Source organism: Muntiacus reevesi, chromosome 6, assembly GCF_963930625.1.
Source record: "Muntiacus reevesi chromosome 6, mMunRee1.1, whole genome shotgun sequence".
Taxonomy (NCBI): Eukaryota; Metazoa; Chordata; class Mammalia; order Artiodactyla; family Cervidae; genus Muntiacus; species Muntiacus reevesi.
This window is the reverse complement of record NC_089254.1, coordinates 96,395,763-96,415,482: the sequence shown is the minus strand read 5'-3', so window position 1 is coordinate 96,415,482 and position 19,720 is coordinate 96,395,763. Positions and strand designations below refer to the sequence as shown.

Genomic DNA, 19,720 nt, shown 5'->3' with positions numbered 1-19,720 from the left:
AGAGTCTCTTGGACTTCAAGGAGATCCAACCAGTCCATCCTGAAGTAGATAAGTTCTGGGTGTTCATCAGAAGGACTGATGCTGAAGCTGAAGCTCCAATACTTTGGCCACCTTATGCAAAAAGTTGACTCATTGGAAAAGACCCTGATGCTTGGAGGGGTTGGGGGCAGGAGGAGAAGGGGATGACAGAGGATGAGATGGCTGGATGGCATCACCAACTCGATGGGCATGAGTTTGAGTAAACTCCGGGAGTTGGTGATGAACAGGGAGGCCTGGCGTGCTGTGATTCATGGGATCCCAAAGAGTCGGACACAACTGAGCAACTGAACTGAACTGAACTGAACTGAACTGATAGGGTAGAGGTTTACTGCTATTGGTAGATTTTTATTGACCTCATTTTCAGCTGATGATCATTCCCATCTCATTCACAAATGTTGAAAACTCCTTGTGCTTGTGTCTGTATTTTCAGTGTTCTAGCCAAGTGCTTGATAATGTCGTATCAGACAACTGTTGGTTTGCTGTGGAATGAATGAGACCACAAATCTCTTGTTTATCTAGTGACTTCATAGTTCTGGGCTGAAAACAGAAAGCATTGGGAGCGTAAACTATTTTCTTCCCTGATTTCAGTTAAAAGTCATTACTACTAATGTAAGAGGATATGAAAAATGAACCAGTTGGCTACACAGATGGTATTAGAAAAAAAGGACTCATAGTCACAAATGTAAAATAGTTGGGAAAGGGAGACACACTTTTCAGGAATGTTAGAAACACATCTTGGGTGACTTAAGAACATGATCAATAAAGCTTGAACAGAAATTAAGCCCAAACTCCCCAAACTGTAAAATGAGGTGTTATGGATGACAACTGTGAAAACAAAAGCACAGTGGGAAGAGGAGAGTTCAGGTAGAATCAAAAATTTACTGGGGAAAAAGTAAAAATACTGCTTTCTTTCTTGGGTATATGCGTAGTACTAACAAAAAAGACTAAAGTTCAATATGAGATACTAAATATATCTCAGACATATCACTGAGATTCTGTGGGTTGGAACTGATAGTTTAAATATGAAAAGTGAAAGTGAAAAGTGTTAGTCGCTCAGTTGTGGCTGACTCTATGTGACCCCATGGACTGTAGCCCGCCAGGCTCTGCTGTCCATGGGATTCTCCAGGCAAGAATACTGCAGTGGGTTGCCATTCCCTTCTCCAGGGCATCTTTCGGACCCAGGGATTGAACCGGAGTTTCCTGCATTGGCAAGCAGATTCTTTACCACTGAGCCACCAAGTATACAGCTAAAGTAAATTTAATACAAGGGGAAAAGCCCAAAACAATGCATATTGAAATATATTATTGTATTTTCTTAAAAAAAATTTTTTTAAAATTTATTTGGCTGTGCTAGGTCTTAGTCACAACACGTGTGATCTTAGATATTCATTGTGGCATGCAGGATGCTTGGTTGCGGGATGCTGGGTCTCAGCATGCAAACCTTTAGTTGCAACATGTGGAGACCTAGTTTCCTGACCAGGTACCCAACCCGGGACCCCTGCATTGGAAGCACAGAATCTTAGCCACTGAACCACCAGGGAAGTCAGTATATGATTGTATTTTCAAAGGTTAACCCAAGAAAAGAAACATTTAGTACAAAGAAAGGGTAAACAACAAGGGCAAAGGTAGGAGTGTGGTACTGATTCAGCCTGAGTAATATATGGCTGGTGCTTTTTTTAAATAAAGATTATGGCACAGCAGCAGGTGATAGTAGTGAAAAGTTTGATTGTTCAAGTATCATTAAGGAGCCTTTTCTAAAAGATCTTTACTTGATAAAAATATTTTGTTAGATGGCAGAAGCAGCAGTGAGGAGAATTACTATTTTGGACTTAATTTTAATCAATATGGAGGAACTATTTGGAAATGTGGATGTGAGAAAAGTATTAATACTTCTCTGTAGGTCTTAAATGTAGCATAAGAGAATTCTGTATAAACTAAGACAGATTCTCTGGGGAAAATTCATTTTAGGGAAAAATAAGAAAGCTCAAATAGAATACCATGTTTGTAGACTCAAATAAGTGATAAGATCAGAGAATCTAAAATACAAAAAAAATTGACTCCATACATAAGAACACTCTTAGTAAAATAAGAAATCTGTTTTCTGAAATGGACAGCAGCACCTTTTATTGACTTAAGAAATTGGGGAGTCCAGTAAGGATGAGGTGTGACATACCCTAGGTCAACATCCATCATCCGGTGTTGTGTGACCCACAAGTAGAATACAGGAGTCTGAAAACCCAATAGGCTTAGCATCACTCCCTTTGATGCCATTTAGGAAATGTGTGATTCCCATCCCTGAGTTTTAGTCTCCATGAATCCTAGTTTCCAGGGGCAAACCAGGCGCCTTATTTCTAGAGTTTAGCATTCAAGGTAAAAAGCTGCCATTCTGGCGGGGATGAGTGAGTTTTAAAAACGAAGGCAGTAGGGCTCCTCCATATTTACCCAGTGGGACAGGGAAGAAAGTGTTTAGCACCCAGGTCAATGATACACCCTTTCCCAATTTTGGTAGTTAATGGACAATGACCTGAGTAAATTATCTGAGAAGGAAAAGTTGACAAGAGACTCACACAATTCAGAGATGAGAATCTGGGTCATAATACCACATAAGCTGCCTAGACCAGCAGAGATGTAGGGTAAGGGTGCAGAAATCTAGAATTGGGAGTCTCAGAGGGAGACAATAAGTATCAATTGCAGCTTGAAGACAGCTTTAATGCTTTAATATTTATTTATTTTTTAGCTGCACTGGGCCTTTTGTGGTGCACGGGCTTAGTTGCCCCATGGCAGGTGGGATCTTCCTGACCCAGGGATTGAACATGTGTCTCCTGCATTGGCAGGTGGATTCTTAACCAGTGGACCACCAAGGAAGTTCTGAAGACAGTCTTAGTGGCAGGAGTTGTATTCAACTGATAACCTACCTCCTTAAAATTTTTCCAGGAAAGAAACCAAACAATTCTGGAAGGGTTTTTCCCAGGGATGAACTTAGCACCCAAAGCCAATAGGTCTAGTTGGCACCAGGGGTAGACTAGTGGTTGGCATGGGGTAGCCCCAGAACAGAGGCACTCATTTCCTCAGCTGTCAGGAGTGCTGGCTGCTAATCATACATACCGATTCCCTCTATAGAAGGTGCAAGTGTGTAAAAGCCTTGTCCCTTTGACTTAGTACAACTCTCTGGCACCATTCCCATTCCAGAGCTCTCTGTGGGGTTGATGAGCCACTGTATCACAGTTCAACCCTCCCTTCTTCACAGACCTGCTTTTCTTACCCCCTTGCAGGTCTGGTTCCTGAGACTACGCCCCAGTAAGCCTCCTGCATGCAAATTTCCTTCTCCCAGAGGCTGTTTCCCAGAGTACCCAAACTAAGACACTTGAGTAAAGGAGGATTTCTTAAACAAGCTAAAGAAAGTGCTAATAATAAATTAGAAGAGTGATAAATGTGACCACATGAAAATTGAGAAACTCTGATCATCAAAGTCAGAAGTGAAGTTGCTCAGTCATGTGCAACTCTTTGTGATCCCATGGATCGTCTCTCTGTGGAATTTTCCAGGCAAGAGTACTGGAGTGGGTTGTCACTTCCTTCTCCAGGGGATCTGCCTGACCCAGGGATCAAACCCAGGTCTCCCACATTGCATCGACATCTGATCATCAAAAGGCACTATTAAAAAAGGTAATTCAAAAGAGATAGTTTGGGGGTACTCTTTTGCCCCCTTCTGATGCCTATGTCAGAAGCTTTCTCTATCTCCTTTATACTTTAATAAAACTTTATTACACAAAAGCTCTGAGCAATCCAGCCTCGTCTCTGGCCCCGAATTGAATTCATCTCCTCCGGAGGCCAAGAATCCCGCGTCTCGGCAACAACCTTTCATCTTGAGGGCTCGTCTGGGATCCTTCAGGACAAGATGGGCCTGACAATCTATGTGAGCCTACTTCTGCTGACTCCAGAAATCCTGAGTCTGCCGTTTGATCCTCAAGACAATGCCTTCCTGTCCTGGGCTCACTCCTATGCTGCATTCCACTAACTGCTGGGTCTGCGGAGCACTCCCCTCTTCATCAGTAGAAGGCGTCCCGTGATGGACATCTCCACTTCAAGTAAAGGACTTTCTCCAAGTCTGCAAATACCTTCAACAATTGCATGTGATGCCTCTTCTTAAACTGATGACATCTAACAACCTTAAGATGGACTGATGTAACTATGGACATAATGTGACTTTTCATTTTGATTTTAACTTGGTTTAATGACTATTTTGCCTTACATCTGTAACTGTATAATGGGTTTTCTAACCGTCTAAAAACTTTTAATTTACAAATAGTTGTCCGAGCTCCTATGAGTGCCACAGCCTCCTCCAACTATTACTTGGAGCCCCTGGATCAGATATCCTCACTATGAGGATTAGGAGCATATGTTGCCTCACCAATTTAGGGACAACGCCCCTTGTCAGCTCAGAAGCAGTTATGGAATGAGAACGACGCCCCTTTTCCCTAGGCAACATAATTCTCCTAAAAGGAAAGGGGGGAATGAGAGAGTCATTTACTAGGCAGGTTGATAAGAAGTCTAGGGGTCCCCAAGGAGAGAGAGGTCTGGGATATTCAAGAAGGAAGAAAGAACAAACTTTTTTACTTTTTTTCCTCTACATTCCTTAGGATTATCTAACAATAATGTATCCTGCCTGAGGACAGTCTTTGGATTAAACCCTCCGGCTAATTCTGTTATCTTAAAACATAAATTATGGGAGTAGGCCTGGTCTTTACAAGGATGTATCCTGCCTGAGGACAGTCTTTGGATTAAACCTTCTGGCCAACTCTGTTATCTTAAAATGTAAACTATGGGAGTGGGTCTGGTGAGGTCTTTGCAGCCTCCAGACATTGTTTGGATTCATTGGAGAGTATATAACTCCATTGCTAACACTAGCAAAGGGGGTACTCTTTTGCCCCCTTCTGATGCCTATGTCAGAAGCTTTCTCTATCTCCTTTATACTTTAATAAAACTTTAATACACACACAAAAGAGATAGTTTTACATGACATAATTGATAAAGAACTCATATCCAGATATTTAAAAAATTCACTATATAAATAAAACTAGAAAAATCCAATAAAGAATAATGCATAGAAGGCATAACCACTTTGCAAAAAAATGTACAAATGGCTAATAAAATATGAAAAAATATGAAAAATTGACCATTTTTATGTAGGGTAAAGAAGATGCAAATTAAAACCACAATGAAAGATGATTTTACTCTTACTAAAGTTGTATAAGTTAAAAAGACACCAAGTATTGGTGACAGTGTGGAGTAAGAAATTCACCCATGAATTCTTAGGGGGAATGTAAATTACATAACTACTTTGGAAATTGTCTATATTGATATCATCTACTAAAACTGAAGATACTGATACTCATACAGTGCATAGCTTAAGGAAACACATGTACTTGTGCAATAAGATGTGTGTAAGACTCTTTGTAGCAATATTGTCTGTGAAAGCCCAAACTGGGAGCAATACAAATGCCCACCAATAGAATGCAGATACTGATATATTCTTTTAATTAAATATTATACAGCAATAAAAATGGTTGATGAAGCAATAACATGGTGAATCTTACAACATAATATTAGGGAAAAGAGGCAAATCAAAAAATAGTGCATTCAGTATGTTTCCATTTATAAGAAATGCAAAAACTGTCAAAATTTGAAAAGATATATGCACCCTTATGTTGGGCTTCCCTGGTGGCTCAGAGGGTAAAGTGTCTGCCTGCCATGCGGGAGACCTGGGTTTGATCCCTGGGTCAGGAAGATCCCCTGGAGAAGGACATGGCAACCCCACTCCAGTATTCCTGCCTGGAGAATCCCATGGATGGAGGAGCCTGGGGGGCTATACATATAGTCCATGGGGTCGCAAGAGTCGGACACGACTGAGCGACTTCACTTTCACTTTCACTATCTTCATGGCAGCGACAATAGCCAAGATATGGAAACAACTTAAGTGCCCATCAAGAGATGAATGGATAATAATGTGGAAATATACATGTACAATGGACTATTAGTCATAAACAAGGAGTGAAATAATGCCACTTGCGCAACATGGGTGAACCCAGAGACTACATACTAAGTGAAGGAAGTCAAACAGAGACAAAGATCTTATAATATCTTGCATATATAGACTCTAAAAAAATGACACAAATGAACTTATTTACAACACAGACGTAAACTCACATACGTAGAAAACAAAATGATGGTTACCAAAGGGGGAAGGGGAGGTGGGATAAACTAAGAGTTTGAGATTAACATATAGTAGTAGTAGTATAAAACAGATAACCAAAAAGGACCTACTGTATAGCACAGGAAACTGAACTCAATATCTTGTATATAATCTATATGAGAAAAGAATGTATATCTGTATGTAGACTTTGTACACTTGAAATTAATGCAACATTGCAAATCATCTATACTTCAATTAAAAAAAATTTTTTTTCAGTTGTATGATCTTTAAAGAGAGTCAAGATGGCAGAGGAGTAGGAGGACATAGAGTTCATTTCTCCCTACAAGTGCATCAAGAATACATCTACAAATTGAACAGTCCTCACAAAGCACCTGCTGAACACTAGCAGAGGACCTCAGACACCTAAAGGGACAAGAAAGATTCTTGCATAACCAGGTAGGATGAAAGAAAGAAGGGAAAAGGAAAAGGAGAGGAGACGGGATAGGAAGCTGCACCCCTGGGGGGAGCTGAAGGAGAGGAGATGTTCCCACACCTAGAGAAGCACCCTCACTGGTGGGGACATCAGTTGGGATGGAAGGGGAAGTTTGGGGGCTATCAGAGGAAAGCACAGCAAATAATCTGTGGCAGACATTACATAACCAACAAAGGTCCATCTAGTCAAGGCTATGGTTTTTCCGGTAGTCATGTATGGATGTGAGAGTTGGACTATAAAGAAAGCTGAGCACTAAAGAATTGATGCTTTTGAACTGTGATGTTGGAGAAGACTCTTGGAAGTCCCTTGGACAGCAAGGAGATCCAACCAGTCCACCCTAAAGGAAATCAATCCTGAATATTCATTGGAAGGACTGATGCTAAGGCTGAAACTCCAAAACTTTGGCTACCTGATGCAAAGAACTGATTCATTGGAAAAGACCCTGATGCTGGGAAAGATTGAAGGCGGAAAGAGAAGGGGCTAACAGAGGATGATATGGTTGGATGGCATCACCAATGCAATGGACATGAGTTTGAGTAAACTCCGGGAGTTAGTGATGGACAGAGAAGCCTGGCATGCTGCAGTCCATTGGGTCTCAAAGAGTCAGACACGACTGAGCAACCAAACTGACTGAGGCAGGACAGGCTGAGATCTGCAGATGGTCTGTGCCACAGCCCTGTGTGCCCCAGTCTGAGAGGTGTGTTGCTAGTGCACATGAAGGCTGGGTGCTAAACAGGGGGTTTGGTGAGCAGACCTGGGGAGAGCACTGCTCTTGGCTAAGAGGAGACAGCCTAAGAAGATGGGAGTGAGGAAAAATGCAGCTGAGAATGCTTGTGGAGGAAACGCAGACCACTGTGGAAGTGAAGCACCATTGTTAAGTGACACGCAAGAGGTGGGACCACCACTGCAGCCTCTCTCCCCACACGTGGCCCTTGCCTCCCTGGGCACCAGGAAGGGCTTCCTTCTTGTGACCCTGGCCACCACTGCATCCACACTTCCCTCCTCACTAAGGCTGACTTAGGTGCACCAGGACAGCCTTGGGAGTGGACCCCTTGGGTGGTCCACTTGTGGGGATGGTGCTCAAACTATAGCTGAGCCCCAAGGGCCATGCAACTAAGGAAGAAAAGTTGAAATCTCTTCTCACAACTGCAAAAACTGAAAATTGACACCCATGAGACCAGCTTTGTGGGTTCAGTGCCTGCAGAACTCCTAAACAGACAATGAGGGTGCCTATGTCCAAGAAGGGCCTAGCTTTAGCAGCTGTAGAGTTTGTGGGCACTTACACAGGGGGCTTGGGCCAGGCCAGAGTCTGAGCTGCCTCCATCGTGCCCACAGAGGGCCAAATCCATGATTACTGCAACCTGGCAGCTGACTTCAGTGGATCTGTGCTGGTGGCCTGGTGAAAACAACATCTGAGAGACACAAGGCCAACTGCTGGCATACCCGTGGTTAAGGCGGGACTGAAAGCAGCACCAAGTGTGTAATCTGAGAGCTTGCACAACAGGTGAAAGGTGACACAACAGAGCACACCCATAGATGACCAGCTCCAGAGGAGGAATACAGTGACTGCTCTCACAGTGGGGGTGCTCCACTTCTGCCTCCCTCGCACCAGAGATCAGAAATACAACCAAGAAACAGATCTGGGGGACCGCTACTATAACAACTAGAGAGCGGACCCCACTTTGACAGAGCAGGGACAACCACAGAGCAAAGGGGAGGCCCTGATCAATATCCAGGACAGCTCTGGTCACCACATCCTCAGCCACACGCAGATATCTATACTAAAAACAATCCTCGCACCAAAAAATAGTAAACCCATGCAGGCTGTGCAGGGATGCTGCCACATAAAAATAGCCCTCCATGACAGTCAGAGTTTAGTATTAGGAGGAAGAACCCCAAGAGCATTTAACTGTGAAGGCCAGTGAGACTTGAGTACAAGAGTTCCACAGGGCTAGGGAAACAGAAACTCCACTCTTGGAGGGCAAGAAATAGTGACAGACTTTATCTTCTTGGGCTCCAAAATCACTGCAGATGGTGACTGCAGCCGTGAAATTAAAAGACGCTTGCTCCTTGGAAGAAAAGTTATGACCAACCTAGACAGTATATCAAAAAGCAGAGATATTACTTTGTTGACTAAAGTCCAAATAGTAAAAGCTATGGTTTTTCCAGTAGTCATGTCTGGATGTGAAAGTTGGCCCATAAGGAAGGCTGAGCACCAAAGAATTGATGCTTTTGAGCTGTGGTGTTGGAGAAGACTCTTGAGAGTCCCTTGGACAGCAAGGAGATCAAACCAGTCCATCCTCAAGGAAATCAGTCCTGAATATTCATTGGAAGGTCTGATGCTGTGGCTGAAACTCCAATACTTTGGCCACCTCATGTGAAGATTTGACTCATTTGGAAAGACCCTGATGCTGGGAAAGATTGAAGGTGGGAGGAGAAGAGGACAGCAGAGGATGAGATGGTTGGATGGCATCACTGACTGATGGACATGAGTTTGAGCAAGCTCTAGGGTGTGGTGAAGGACAGGGAAGCCTGGCATGCTGCAGTCCATGGGGTCGCGAAGAGTTGGTAACTGAACAACAACTCTTGGAGGGCACACACAAGGTCTCATGTGCACTGGGACCCAGTACAAAGGAGCACCCCCATGAGAACCTGGGCTAGACCTACACAGGGGTCTTGGAGGGTCTTTTTGGGGAGATGAAGGTAGACTATAACTCACTGTTGGGACAAGGACACTCACTGGTAACAGAAGCCCCATGGAATACTGATTGGAGCGAGCTCTCCTGAAATGTCTGTATTTCAGCACCAAGACACAGCCCCATCCAACAACCTGCATGCTCCAGTGCTGGAAAGCCTCAAGCGAAACAACCAACAAGTTAGGAACACAGCTCCACCCATGAGGAGACAGGCTGTACTGTCTTTTGAGTACTGAGCTCAGAGCCATTTCAAAACACACCCATTGACATGGCCCTGCCCATCAGAAGGACAAGACCCAGCTTCACCATCAGAAGGCAGGCACCCAGCCCTTCTACCAGGAAGCCTGCACAAGGCCCTGGACCACCCGACTGCACCAGTGGGCAGTGGGACAGAAGCAAGGGGAACTAGATCCTGCAGCCTATGGAAAGGAGACCAGAACCGCAGGAAGTTAGACAAAACAAGATGACAAATAAGTATGTTGCAAGTGAAGGAATAGGGTGACAAACCACAAGAACAACTAAATGAAGAGGAACCAGGCAATCTACCTGGAGAAAGTTGAATGGTCTTTAGAAAAAAGCAAGCAAATAGTTGCCAGTAGAGTTAGAAGACCAGTTACCTCTTGAGGAAGGGAGAGCTCTGGACTGGAAAGAGCCGACAGAGGGTTTCTGTGGGTGGGTATATCTAATTTTGGATCTGTGTGGTGATTACTCAGATGTTGGCTTTAAAAGTATTTCACTATTTAAAATATATCCTATGATAAACCATGATGGGAAAAAATATTTAAAAGAATGTATATACATGTATAACCAAGTCATTTTGCTGTACAACAGAAATTGACAACATTGTAAAACAACTATACTTCAATAAAAATAAATGAGAACGAAGAAGTACTCACCCCTCTGTATATTTCAGATTTTTAAATGTTAAAAAAAATAAGGAAGTAAGTAAAGAATAAAAGGTAAGTCACTCAGATAAACTCAAAACCTTAGATCCAAAGAATGTAGTAATCTGGGTATGGAACATCCATTTCTGTCCTTGGATCTACTATTCATTCTGCTTTGTTTGGACCCAATTGGTAGCGGGAGCTTTGTAGAATCTACTCCATGATTTGTATCCTTCAGCCAGGTTATTTCTTTTCTAGGCTCCAGCCAAATTATTTTCCTCACGGCCACCAACCAAGTTCAAGTCCTTATTACTTTTTGCCTGATTTATTATGGAAGCCATCTCACTTGATCTCTGTATATTTCATCTCTGCTCATTTTAATCCATTTTAACTTTGGCAGGTTAATGGCTTTGAAATATGAATCTACATTTTTCTCCCTGGTATTTTTTTATTACCATCTACCTCAACCACCAAGCCCCTTTTTTTTTTTTTGCAGTTTGATGCACAGTATTCATTGCCTCTGGAGAGCAATGACGTAAAATGCAGAAATCAGTTCTTGGTATTTGGTTTCTAAGAGCCAGGGCTTCTCTGGCAGGAGTGAGTGTGAAGGGGTCACAAGTGCTGCGTGGAACTCAGGACATACATTCTACTAAAAGTAAAAACAAACCCCAGCTGAATTACTTTCTTTGACCCTTAAAATACTAACCCACGTAGTGTTTTACAATAATATAAATGAGTTGCCATTACTTAAAAAATGTTAATTACTTTACAAAATTCTCTGAAAAATGTGAGAAGATCAGGCCACACTGAACTTTTGTTTATGAATGACAACTGGCTGTAGTGGAGAAATTGCCATGTTCATTTTGAACAGTGCGTGAAATCCCTGGTACTTTGCTGTGTCTTGTACCAGCAGTCGTGTCCTGAGTCTTACATGCATGTGTTTTTGTTTGTTTTTTGTGTGTTTTGGTTTTGTTTTGTAGTGAAGAAGAAAGAATTTCTTGCACTCATACACACACGTGTGCATGCGCAATCGTGTCCGAATCTTTGCAAACCCCTGGACTGTAGCCCACCAGGCTGCTCTGTCTGTGGGATTCTCCAGGCAAGAATATAGAAGTGGGTTGCCATGCCCTTCTCCAGGGGAGCTTCCTGACCCCAAGATTGAACCCGAGCCTTCTGTATCTCCTGCGTTGGCAAACAGATTCTTTACCACGGCTTGCACTCATATCTATTATCAAAATGGGAAAGCAGAACAAAGCTGAGAAACAGACTTGGCTCTCCAGGACCATTTATTATGGTTCCTGCCTCGTCCCTGGTCCCTTTAGGCAGAGATTGTGAAAACAATCTCAACCCTGACAAGGATTCTTTCATGGAACAACCTCTAATCAGGCTCCTTTGAACTCATTTCCAACATGGACTTTCATACTTATTTCTGCTCTGCCCAAGTATAGCAAGAATTCTGCTATGTCAGTTTAACCACAACCTCTCACCCTCCATATCTGTTCACTCTTGATATGAAATCATGTTTCTCATACTCCACTGTGCCCTAAGAAACACCCGGAGTAACAGGCAAATTTGGCCTTGGAGTACAGAATGAAGCAGGGCAAAGGCTAATAGAGTTCTGCTGAGAGAACGCACTGGTCATAGCAAACACCCTCTTCCAACAACACGAGAGAAGACTCTACACATGGACATCACCAGATGGTCAACACCAAAATCAGACTGATTATATTGTTTGCAGCCAAAGATGGAGAAGTTCTATATAGTCAGCAAAAACAAGACCGGGAGCTGACTGTGGCTCAGATCATGAACTCCTTATTGCCAAATTCAGACTTAAATTGAAGAAAGTTCGGAAAACCACTAGATCATTCAGGTATGACCCAAATCAAATCCCTTATGACTATACAACAGAGTGAGAAATAGATTTAAGGGACTAGATCTGATAGACAGAGTGCCTGATGAACTATGGACGGAGGTTCATGACACTGTACAGGAGACAGGAATCAAGACCATCTCCAAGAAAAAGAAATGCTAAAAAGCAAAATGGCTGTCTGAGGAGGCCTTACAAATAGCTGTGAAAAGGAGAGAAGTGAAAAGCAAAGGAGAAAAGGAAAGATATACTCACTTGAATGCAGAGTTCCAAAGAATAGCAAGGAGAGATAAGAAAGCCTTCTTCAGCAATCAATGCAAAGAAATAGAGGAAAACAATAGAATGGGAAAGACTGGAGATGTCTTCAAGAAAATTAAAGATACCAAGGAAAAATTTCATGCAAAGATGGGCTCAATAAAGGACAGAAATGGTAGGGACCTAACAGAAGCAGAAGATATTAAGAAGAGGCAGTAAGAATACACAGAAAAGCTGTACAAAAAATATGTTTATGACTCAGATAATCACGATGGTATGATCACTCACCTAGAGCCAGACATCCTGGAATGTGAAGTTAAGTGGGCCTTAGGAAGCATCACTACGAACAAAGCTAGTGGAGGTGATGGAATTCCAGTTGAGCTATTTCAAATCCTGAAAGATGATGCTGTGAAAGTGCTGCACTCAATATGCCAGCAAATTTGGAAAACTCAGCAGTGGCCACAAGACTGGAAAAGGTCCATTTTCATTCTAATCCCAAAGACAGGCAATGCCAAAGAATGCTCAAACTACCACACAATTGCACTCATCCTACACACTAGTAAAGTAATGTTTAAAATTCTCCAAACTAGGCTTCAGCAATACATGAACTGTGAACTTCCAGACGCTCAAGCTGGTTTTAGAAAAGGCAGAGGAACCAGAGATCAAATTGCCAACATCTGCTGAGTCATCAAAAAAGCAAGAGAGTTCCAGAAAAACATCTATTTCTTCTTTATTGGCTATGCCAAAGCCTTTGACTGTGTGGATCACAATAAACTGTGGGAAATTCTGAAAGAGATGAGAATGCCTGACCACCTGACCTGCCTCTTGAGAAACCTGTATGCAGGTCAGGAAGCAACAGTTAGAACTGGACATGGACCAACAGACTGGTTCCAAATAGGAAAAGGAGTACATCAAGGCTGTATATTGTCACCCTGCTTATTTAACTTATATGCAGAGTACATTATGAGAAACGCTGGGCTGGAGGAAGCACAAGCTGGAATCAAGATTGCAGGGAGAAATATCAATAACCTCAGATATGCAGATGACACTACTCTTATGGCAGAAAGTGAAGAACTAAAGGGCCTGTTGATGAAAGTGAAAGAGGAGAGAGAAAAAGTTGGTTTAAAGCTCAATATTCAGAAAACTAAGATCATGGCATCCGGTCCCATCACTTCATGGCAAATATATGGGGAAACAGTGGAAACAGTGGTTGACTTTATTTTTCTGGGCTCCAAAATCACTGCAGATAGTGATTGCATCCATGAAATTAAAAGACGCTTACTCCTTGGAAAGAAAGTTATGACCAACCTAGTCAGCATATTAAAAAGCAGAGACATTACTTTGTCAACATAGGTCCATCTAGTCAAGGCTATGATTTTTCCAGTGGTCATATATGGATGTGAGATTTGGACTATAAAGAAAATTGAGCACCAAAGAATTGATGCTTTTGAACTGCAGTGTTGGAGAAGACTCTTGAGAGTCTCTTGAACGGCAAGGAGATCCAACCAGTCCATCCTAAAGGAGATCAGTCCTGAGTGTGCATTGGTAGGACTGATGTTGAAGCTGAAGCTCCAATACTTTGGCCACCTGATGTGAAGAGCTGACTCATTTGAAAAGCCCCTGATGCTGCAAAAGATTGACAGCAGGAGGAGAAGGGGACGACAGAGGATGAGATGGTTGGATGGCATCACCAACTCAGTGGACATGGGTTTGGGTGGACTCCGGGAGTTGGTGATGGACAGGGAGGCCTGGCTTGCTGTGGCTCATGGGGTTGCAAAGAGTCGTACACAACTGAGTGACTGAACTGAACTGAACTGTGTCCCAGGAGATGTCTAGTCACTCCCTCTTTTCAGCAAGAATCCTGTTAGGTTGGTTTAGCAAGAATTGTCCCTTATTCCCCAGAGAAGGCAATGGCAACCCTCTCTAGTACTCTTGCCTGGAAAATCCCATGGATGGAGGAGCCTTGTAGACTGCAGTCCATGGGGTCACAAAGAGTTGGACACGACTGAGCGACTTCACTTTCACTTTTCACTTTCCTGCATTGGAGAAGGAAATGGCAACCCACTCCAGTGTTCTTGCCTGGAGAATCCCAGGGACAGGGGAGCCTGGTGGGCTACCATCTATGGGCTCACACAGAGTTGGACACGACTGAAGCAACTTAGCAGCGGCAGCAGCAGTCCCTTATTCCCAAAGTTTCCTTTTAGTAATTTTGTTCTCATGGGCCCAGACCCTACTCCTTGGTTATAACCCCTCACTTGCCCATGTATTCAGTGTTGACACCAATCTTTCTTCCTCACTGCAGAATTCCATCACAGAGTCCCCTTGATGTTTGAGGCTCCTCCTTGGTTGGTACTTAAGGGCTTGAACTTCCCTCTCTCAACCCCATGTGCAAAGCCTTTGACTCACTCTTCAGAGTCTGAAAATTGTTTATAGTGACAGCAATCTTAACCAAGGTTACCCAGGAAGGGTTACAACCCTGTAACTGTTGTTACTTTCATCTTCAAACAAGTGCTGTCTCTCTTAAAGAACTTCAGCTTTTCCTTGTGTTTTATTTTTATGTGTATTTACTTTTTCTGCCTTAAGTCACTCACAGATTTTAAATCCCTGTTTCTAACCCATTGTTTTCATCCCTGTATTACTTAGAAAAATGCCTCTTACCTGTGTTGCCTAGTCACTAAGTCAATTCGTAAAGAATCCACCTGCAATTCAGGAGACCCTAGTTCAATTCCTGGGTTGGGAAGATCCACTGGAGAAGGGATTGGCTACCCATTCCAGTATTCTTGGGCTTCCCTTGTGGCTCAGCTGGTAAAGAATCTGCCTTCAGTGTGGAGACCTGAGTTTGATCCCTGGGTTGGGAAGATCCCATGGAGAAGGGAAATGCTACCCACTCCAGTATTCTGGCCTGGAGAATTCCATGGGCTGTGTAGTCCATGTGGTCACAAAGAGTCAGACATGACTGACGGAGTTGTGTCCAACTCTTTGCGATCCTATGGACTGTAGCCCACCAGGCTCCTCTGTCCATGGGATTCCCCAGGCAAGAATACTGGAGTGGGTTGTCATTTAATTCTCCATGGGATCTTCCCAACCCAGGGATTGAACCTGTGTCTCCTGTTTTGCGGGAGGATTCTTTACCACTGAGCCACCTGGGAAGCCACTCATACATGGTTAGGAACACAAAAATACTTACTGAATTATTGCCCATTTTCCGAAATACTTGCAGTTGGTCCTAGATTTGTGTCATTTACACACTTGGTAACATTCTTGAGTTTTATTTGAAGTTTTTGAAAAACATTGGTTATTAACTCATGGGCTGATATGCATTAAAAAATCAAATTAATTTCTATCAAAGCAGAAAAAAGAACAGGATTCAGAACTTGCCTATCGGACTTTCTCCAATGGAGACATAGAGAAAGAGGAAGAAGAGTGATCTATTAGGAGGCTATTATAGTTGATCTCATCCCTGTATGAAAACATTCTGGGAGGCTGTCTTAGGGAAACAGTACAGAGATGATGTGTACATTTCAGTTTTCATTAGTGATCATCCAGTGAGGAAGTGCACAGAGAACTTGGTGCTACTAAATGTTCATTCCGTCTCAAACCCCCTGACTCTACAGGTATGAACAATCTTTATAAGAAAGCTGGGCATATTCAGAGAGAAAAAAAACAGTCTTTGTAAATCAGGAGAAGCTGGGCTGTGTGGCCTCACACAGCTGCGCGGTAATGTTCCTCTGCACTGCGGCACTACAGTTCCTGCTGCCCGTGCAATGGTGGAGTCCCAGCTGGGCAGACGCCGGAGAAGAGCTTGCTGTTAAATCTTCTTCTCTGCCTTTCACCTCTGCGCCCACCCAGCCTTCCCTCAAGATAAGCCTAGATCTTTCCCTGGCGCCTGCTGCTGTCTCTCAACATGGAACAACATCTCAGGCAAATATTGACTGACTTATATATACACAAATTGTAAAGGATTTCAGTTAAAAGGTTACTTCAGCCTGTCATTCTCCTTTTATCTCTTGAGGGGGTGAAAGGTTTTGTAAAGAACCTCAGGCCCACCAAGGGGAGAAGACTGAATCTGGGCCTCAAGATTGTAGCCCTCAGACTGACAATCCGACATTAAATCTGATACGATGCTTTGATTTCCCGGCGACTGACTTGGGCACAGTACCCCTACTGTCTGCCTCATCAGTCCTGGGTCGGTGGTGAGGGAATTGTCAGTTGTGTGGTTTTGAGCAGAATGTAAGGAGTGCTCTGGGCTGAGAGATGCCCTGCTCCCTGTCTCCTTCTCCCCCAAATCTTCCACGGCAGGTTGTGTTCTTCACCTATGAATTTTGTGAGACATAGGATTAGCTCTGTATTTCTGATCACAAATGTGGGATGGTGCATCACAGTATAGTATGCTACTAGTGCCATATTCTCTAATTACAGTATGTCTTATCTTCTGAAGTGAGTTACACCCCTTTTTGGGATGACACGCGACTGCTTTTGAATGTCTCTAACCTGTCGCATTTAATATTACTAGACACATAATAGGCACTTAATAATTTTTATTGGTAAATGCAACACTTGGAGCCCCACACTGAGTTTCAGGAGATAGGTAGAAAGATAGAATGATAGATGCACAAGTAAGGAGTCATATAATTGATAGGGAGTCATTGAAATAATTAAACAGAGGAGTGAAATAATCAGATTCATACCTAGATCTATAATGCTACCCATCTACCTAACTATCTATCTATCCATGTATTCATCTAAGTACTTTCTGGATATATAGACCTACATACTTTCATATAGAGAAATATACATAGAAAGTCATAAAAATATGCAGCCTTGTTGACACAATACATAGTTACAACAGGCAATAGAGTATAGAGATTCAGAAGGTACAATCTGGGACCAAACTACATAGGTTCACATTCCAGTTCTCTTCTTTAGGTTTGGGGGGTTTTATTTTATATCTCAACACCTCTATTTTCTCATCTGTAAAACAGGATAAAACAGTGTTTCATAATTTTGTGAGGATTAAATCAGAAAATGCATGTACCATAAAGTACTAGTTCCTGGCACATCGTTAGGTATTAAAAAAATTTAAGCTATTATTTTGTAAGCCTTTACATCTCCAAGGCCTCCGATGCACACACACACACACACACACACACACACAGGTGTGCATGCGCAGTCAGTTGTGTCCTACTCTGTAACCTCTTGGACTTGTAGCCTGCCAGGTTCCTCTGTCCATGGAATTTTCCAGACAAGGATACTGGACTGGGTTGCCATTTCCTTCTCCAAGGGATCTTCCCAACTCAAAGATCAAACTCGAGTCTCCTACATTGTAGGCAGATTCTTTACCACTGTGCCACCTGGGAAGCTATTTTATACACACACACACACACACACACACATCTCCTTTCACAAATTCATTCACTTAACAAGCATTAGCTGAACACCCAGCACATGCCAGACACTATACTGGGAGTATAGAGCTGAACAAGAAATGGTCTCTTTCCTAATGGATTTTACATCTTGTGGGGAAGATTGCAGAAAAGCAATGGTTACAATGTAGTGTGATAACTGCTTCAATAGAGTTGAGCACAAAGAGGTTCCTGAACACACAGGAGGGGCAAGTTGTGGTGGCTGGGAGGTGGGTTTCCAAGGAAAGGAATCCTTCAGCTGAGTCTTGCAGGTTTAGTAAAAATTAACCAGCTCAGGAGAAAGGGTGCTCCAGGTGGAAAGCAACATGTGCAAGGTCATGGAGATAGCTGAGTTATTCAAGGAGCTATGTTTCACACATGCGGAGAGGTGGAAGAGTGGTAGATGCTGCTGAACTGACAGGTCTTGACTGAACCATAAAGTCCAAGGTGCGAATAAGGAGTGTGTCCTCTACCCTATAATTGATAGGGAGCCATACTGAGTGACTGAGCATGCATGCACACACGCACGCACTTTGAAAAGTTAAGCAAAGGCATGACATAATTAGATAGATAACCTTGTGCTTCTATGCTTCCTTCTCTGTCTACAATGTCCTGCCTCAACACTGCTTAACTTATACTTAGCTTAACAGATTTCATTCACTCAGGATCATTCAAACTTCAGTAGCATTTCTAGACATACTGTCCTTTATTCTCGTTCAGTTCAGTTCAGTTGTTCAGTCATGTCCAACTCTTTGTGACCCCATAGGCTATAGCCTACCAGGCTTCTATGTCCATGGGATTTTCCAGGCAAGAATACTGAAATAGGTAGCCATTTCCTTCTCCAGGGGACCCTCACAATCCTGGGATCGAACCTGCTTCTCTTATGTCTCCTGAATTGGTAGGCAGGTTCTTTATCATTGTGCCACCTGAGAAGCCCCTGAAGTAAGTGAAGTAAAGTCGCTCAGTCATGTCCGACTTTTTGCAATCCCATGGACTGTAGCCTACCAGGCTTCTCCCATGGGATTTTCCAGGCAAGAGTACTGGAGTGGGTTGCCATTTCCTTCTCCAGAGGATCTTCCCCATCCGGGGATCGAACCCAGGTCTCCCACATTGTAGGCAGACACTTTACCATCTGAGCCACCAGGGAGAAGACCCTAGTGCTTCATATATGGTAGGTTTTCACTAAAAGTTTTGTTAGACTGAGCTAAAAATTCTCAAATATGAACTTAAGGAAAATCATAAACCAGAAACTCAGAAATTTTATGTGCTTCAATTCAATCTAATAATCAGTATTCAGGCTGAATTTCAGTAAAAGAAGCAGAAAGGTCCCATTTATTAAGTCAAGATACTTTTAAATCATAAACTGATTTAACCTCTGGCTCACTACTCATTCAGGCAAATAGCTGTCCTTCAAGGTTCCATACATTACTACAAAAATTAAATCAGTGAAGTCCATTCAAAATGAATGATCGATTATCCTTTAGGAAAGTGTTCATTTAAAAAAAGAGGGCGAGACGAGCTTACCAACTTAGGTTCCGAGTAGGTACCAAGTCCGATGATAGGAATGCTATTCCCATCACTTAAAGGTATGCGGTGATACACAGCACTGAGGTGCATCTTCGAGAGTCTGAGGTTTCAAATTTGCAGAGATGATAGTGAACACCACAGAGCAGTCTTCTTGAGAAGGTGTGCTAATGCCTATTTAATCAAAGAGAGGAGAGCCAGAGGGAGGAGCAGTGGGAGGGAAGAGATTTCTCAACCTGTTTAGTTAGTTTTTTTTTTTTTTTTCAGGTTGTTCTGGAAATCCTAACTGAGGTTGTCCTTTGAACTTATGAAAGGCATGCAAATAATAACCCATTGAGATCTTATGCTTATGTCTCTACAAATAATTGAT

The 19,720-nt window shown here is 42.8% G+C and overlaps 1 protein-coding gene across 2 annotated transcripts in view; it reads right to left on the bottom strand.

Annotated features, from left to right (window-relative positions):
- AKR1D1 (aldo-keto reductase family 1 member D1) overlaps positions 1-19,443 on the bottom strand; it is a 60,556-nt gene extending 41,113 nt beyond the window's left edge. For both annotated transcript variants that reach the window (XM_065939114.1, XM_065939115.1), the window contains exon 1: positions 19,351-19,443. In XM_065939114.1, coding sequence (XP_065795186.1) covers positions 19,351-19,443 — 93 coding nt within the window. The remainder of the gene's footprint in view (positions 1-19,350) is intronic.
- Positions 19,444-19,720: the final 277 nt, after the last annotated feature.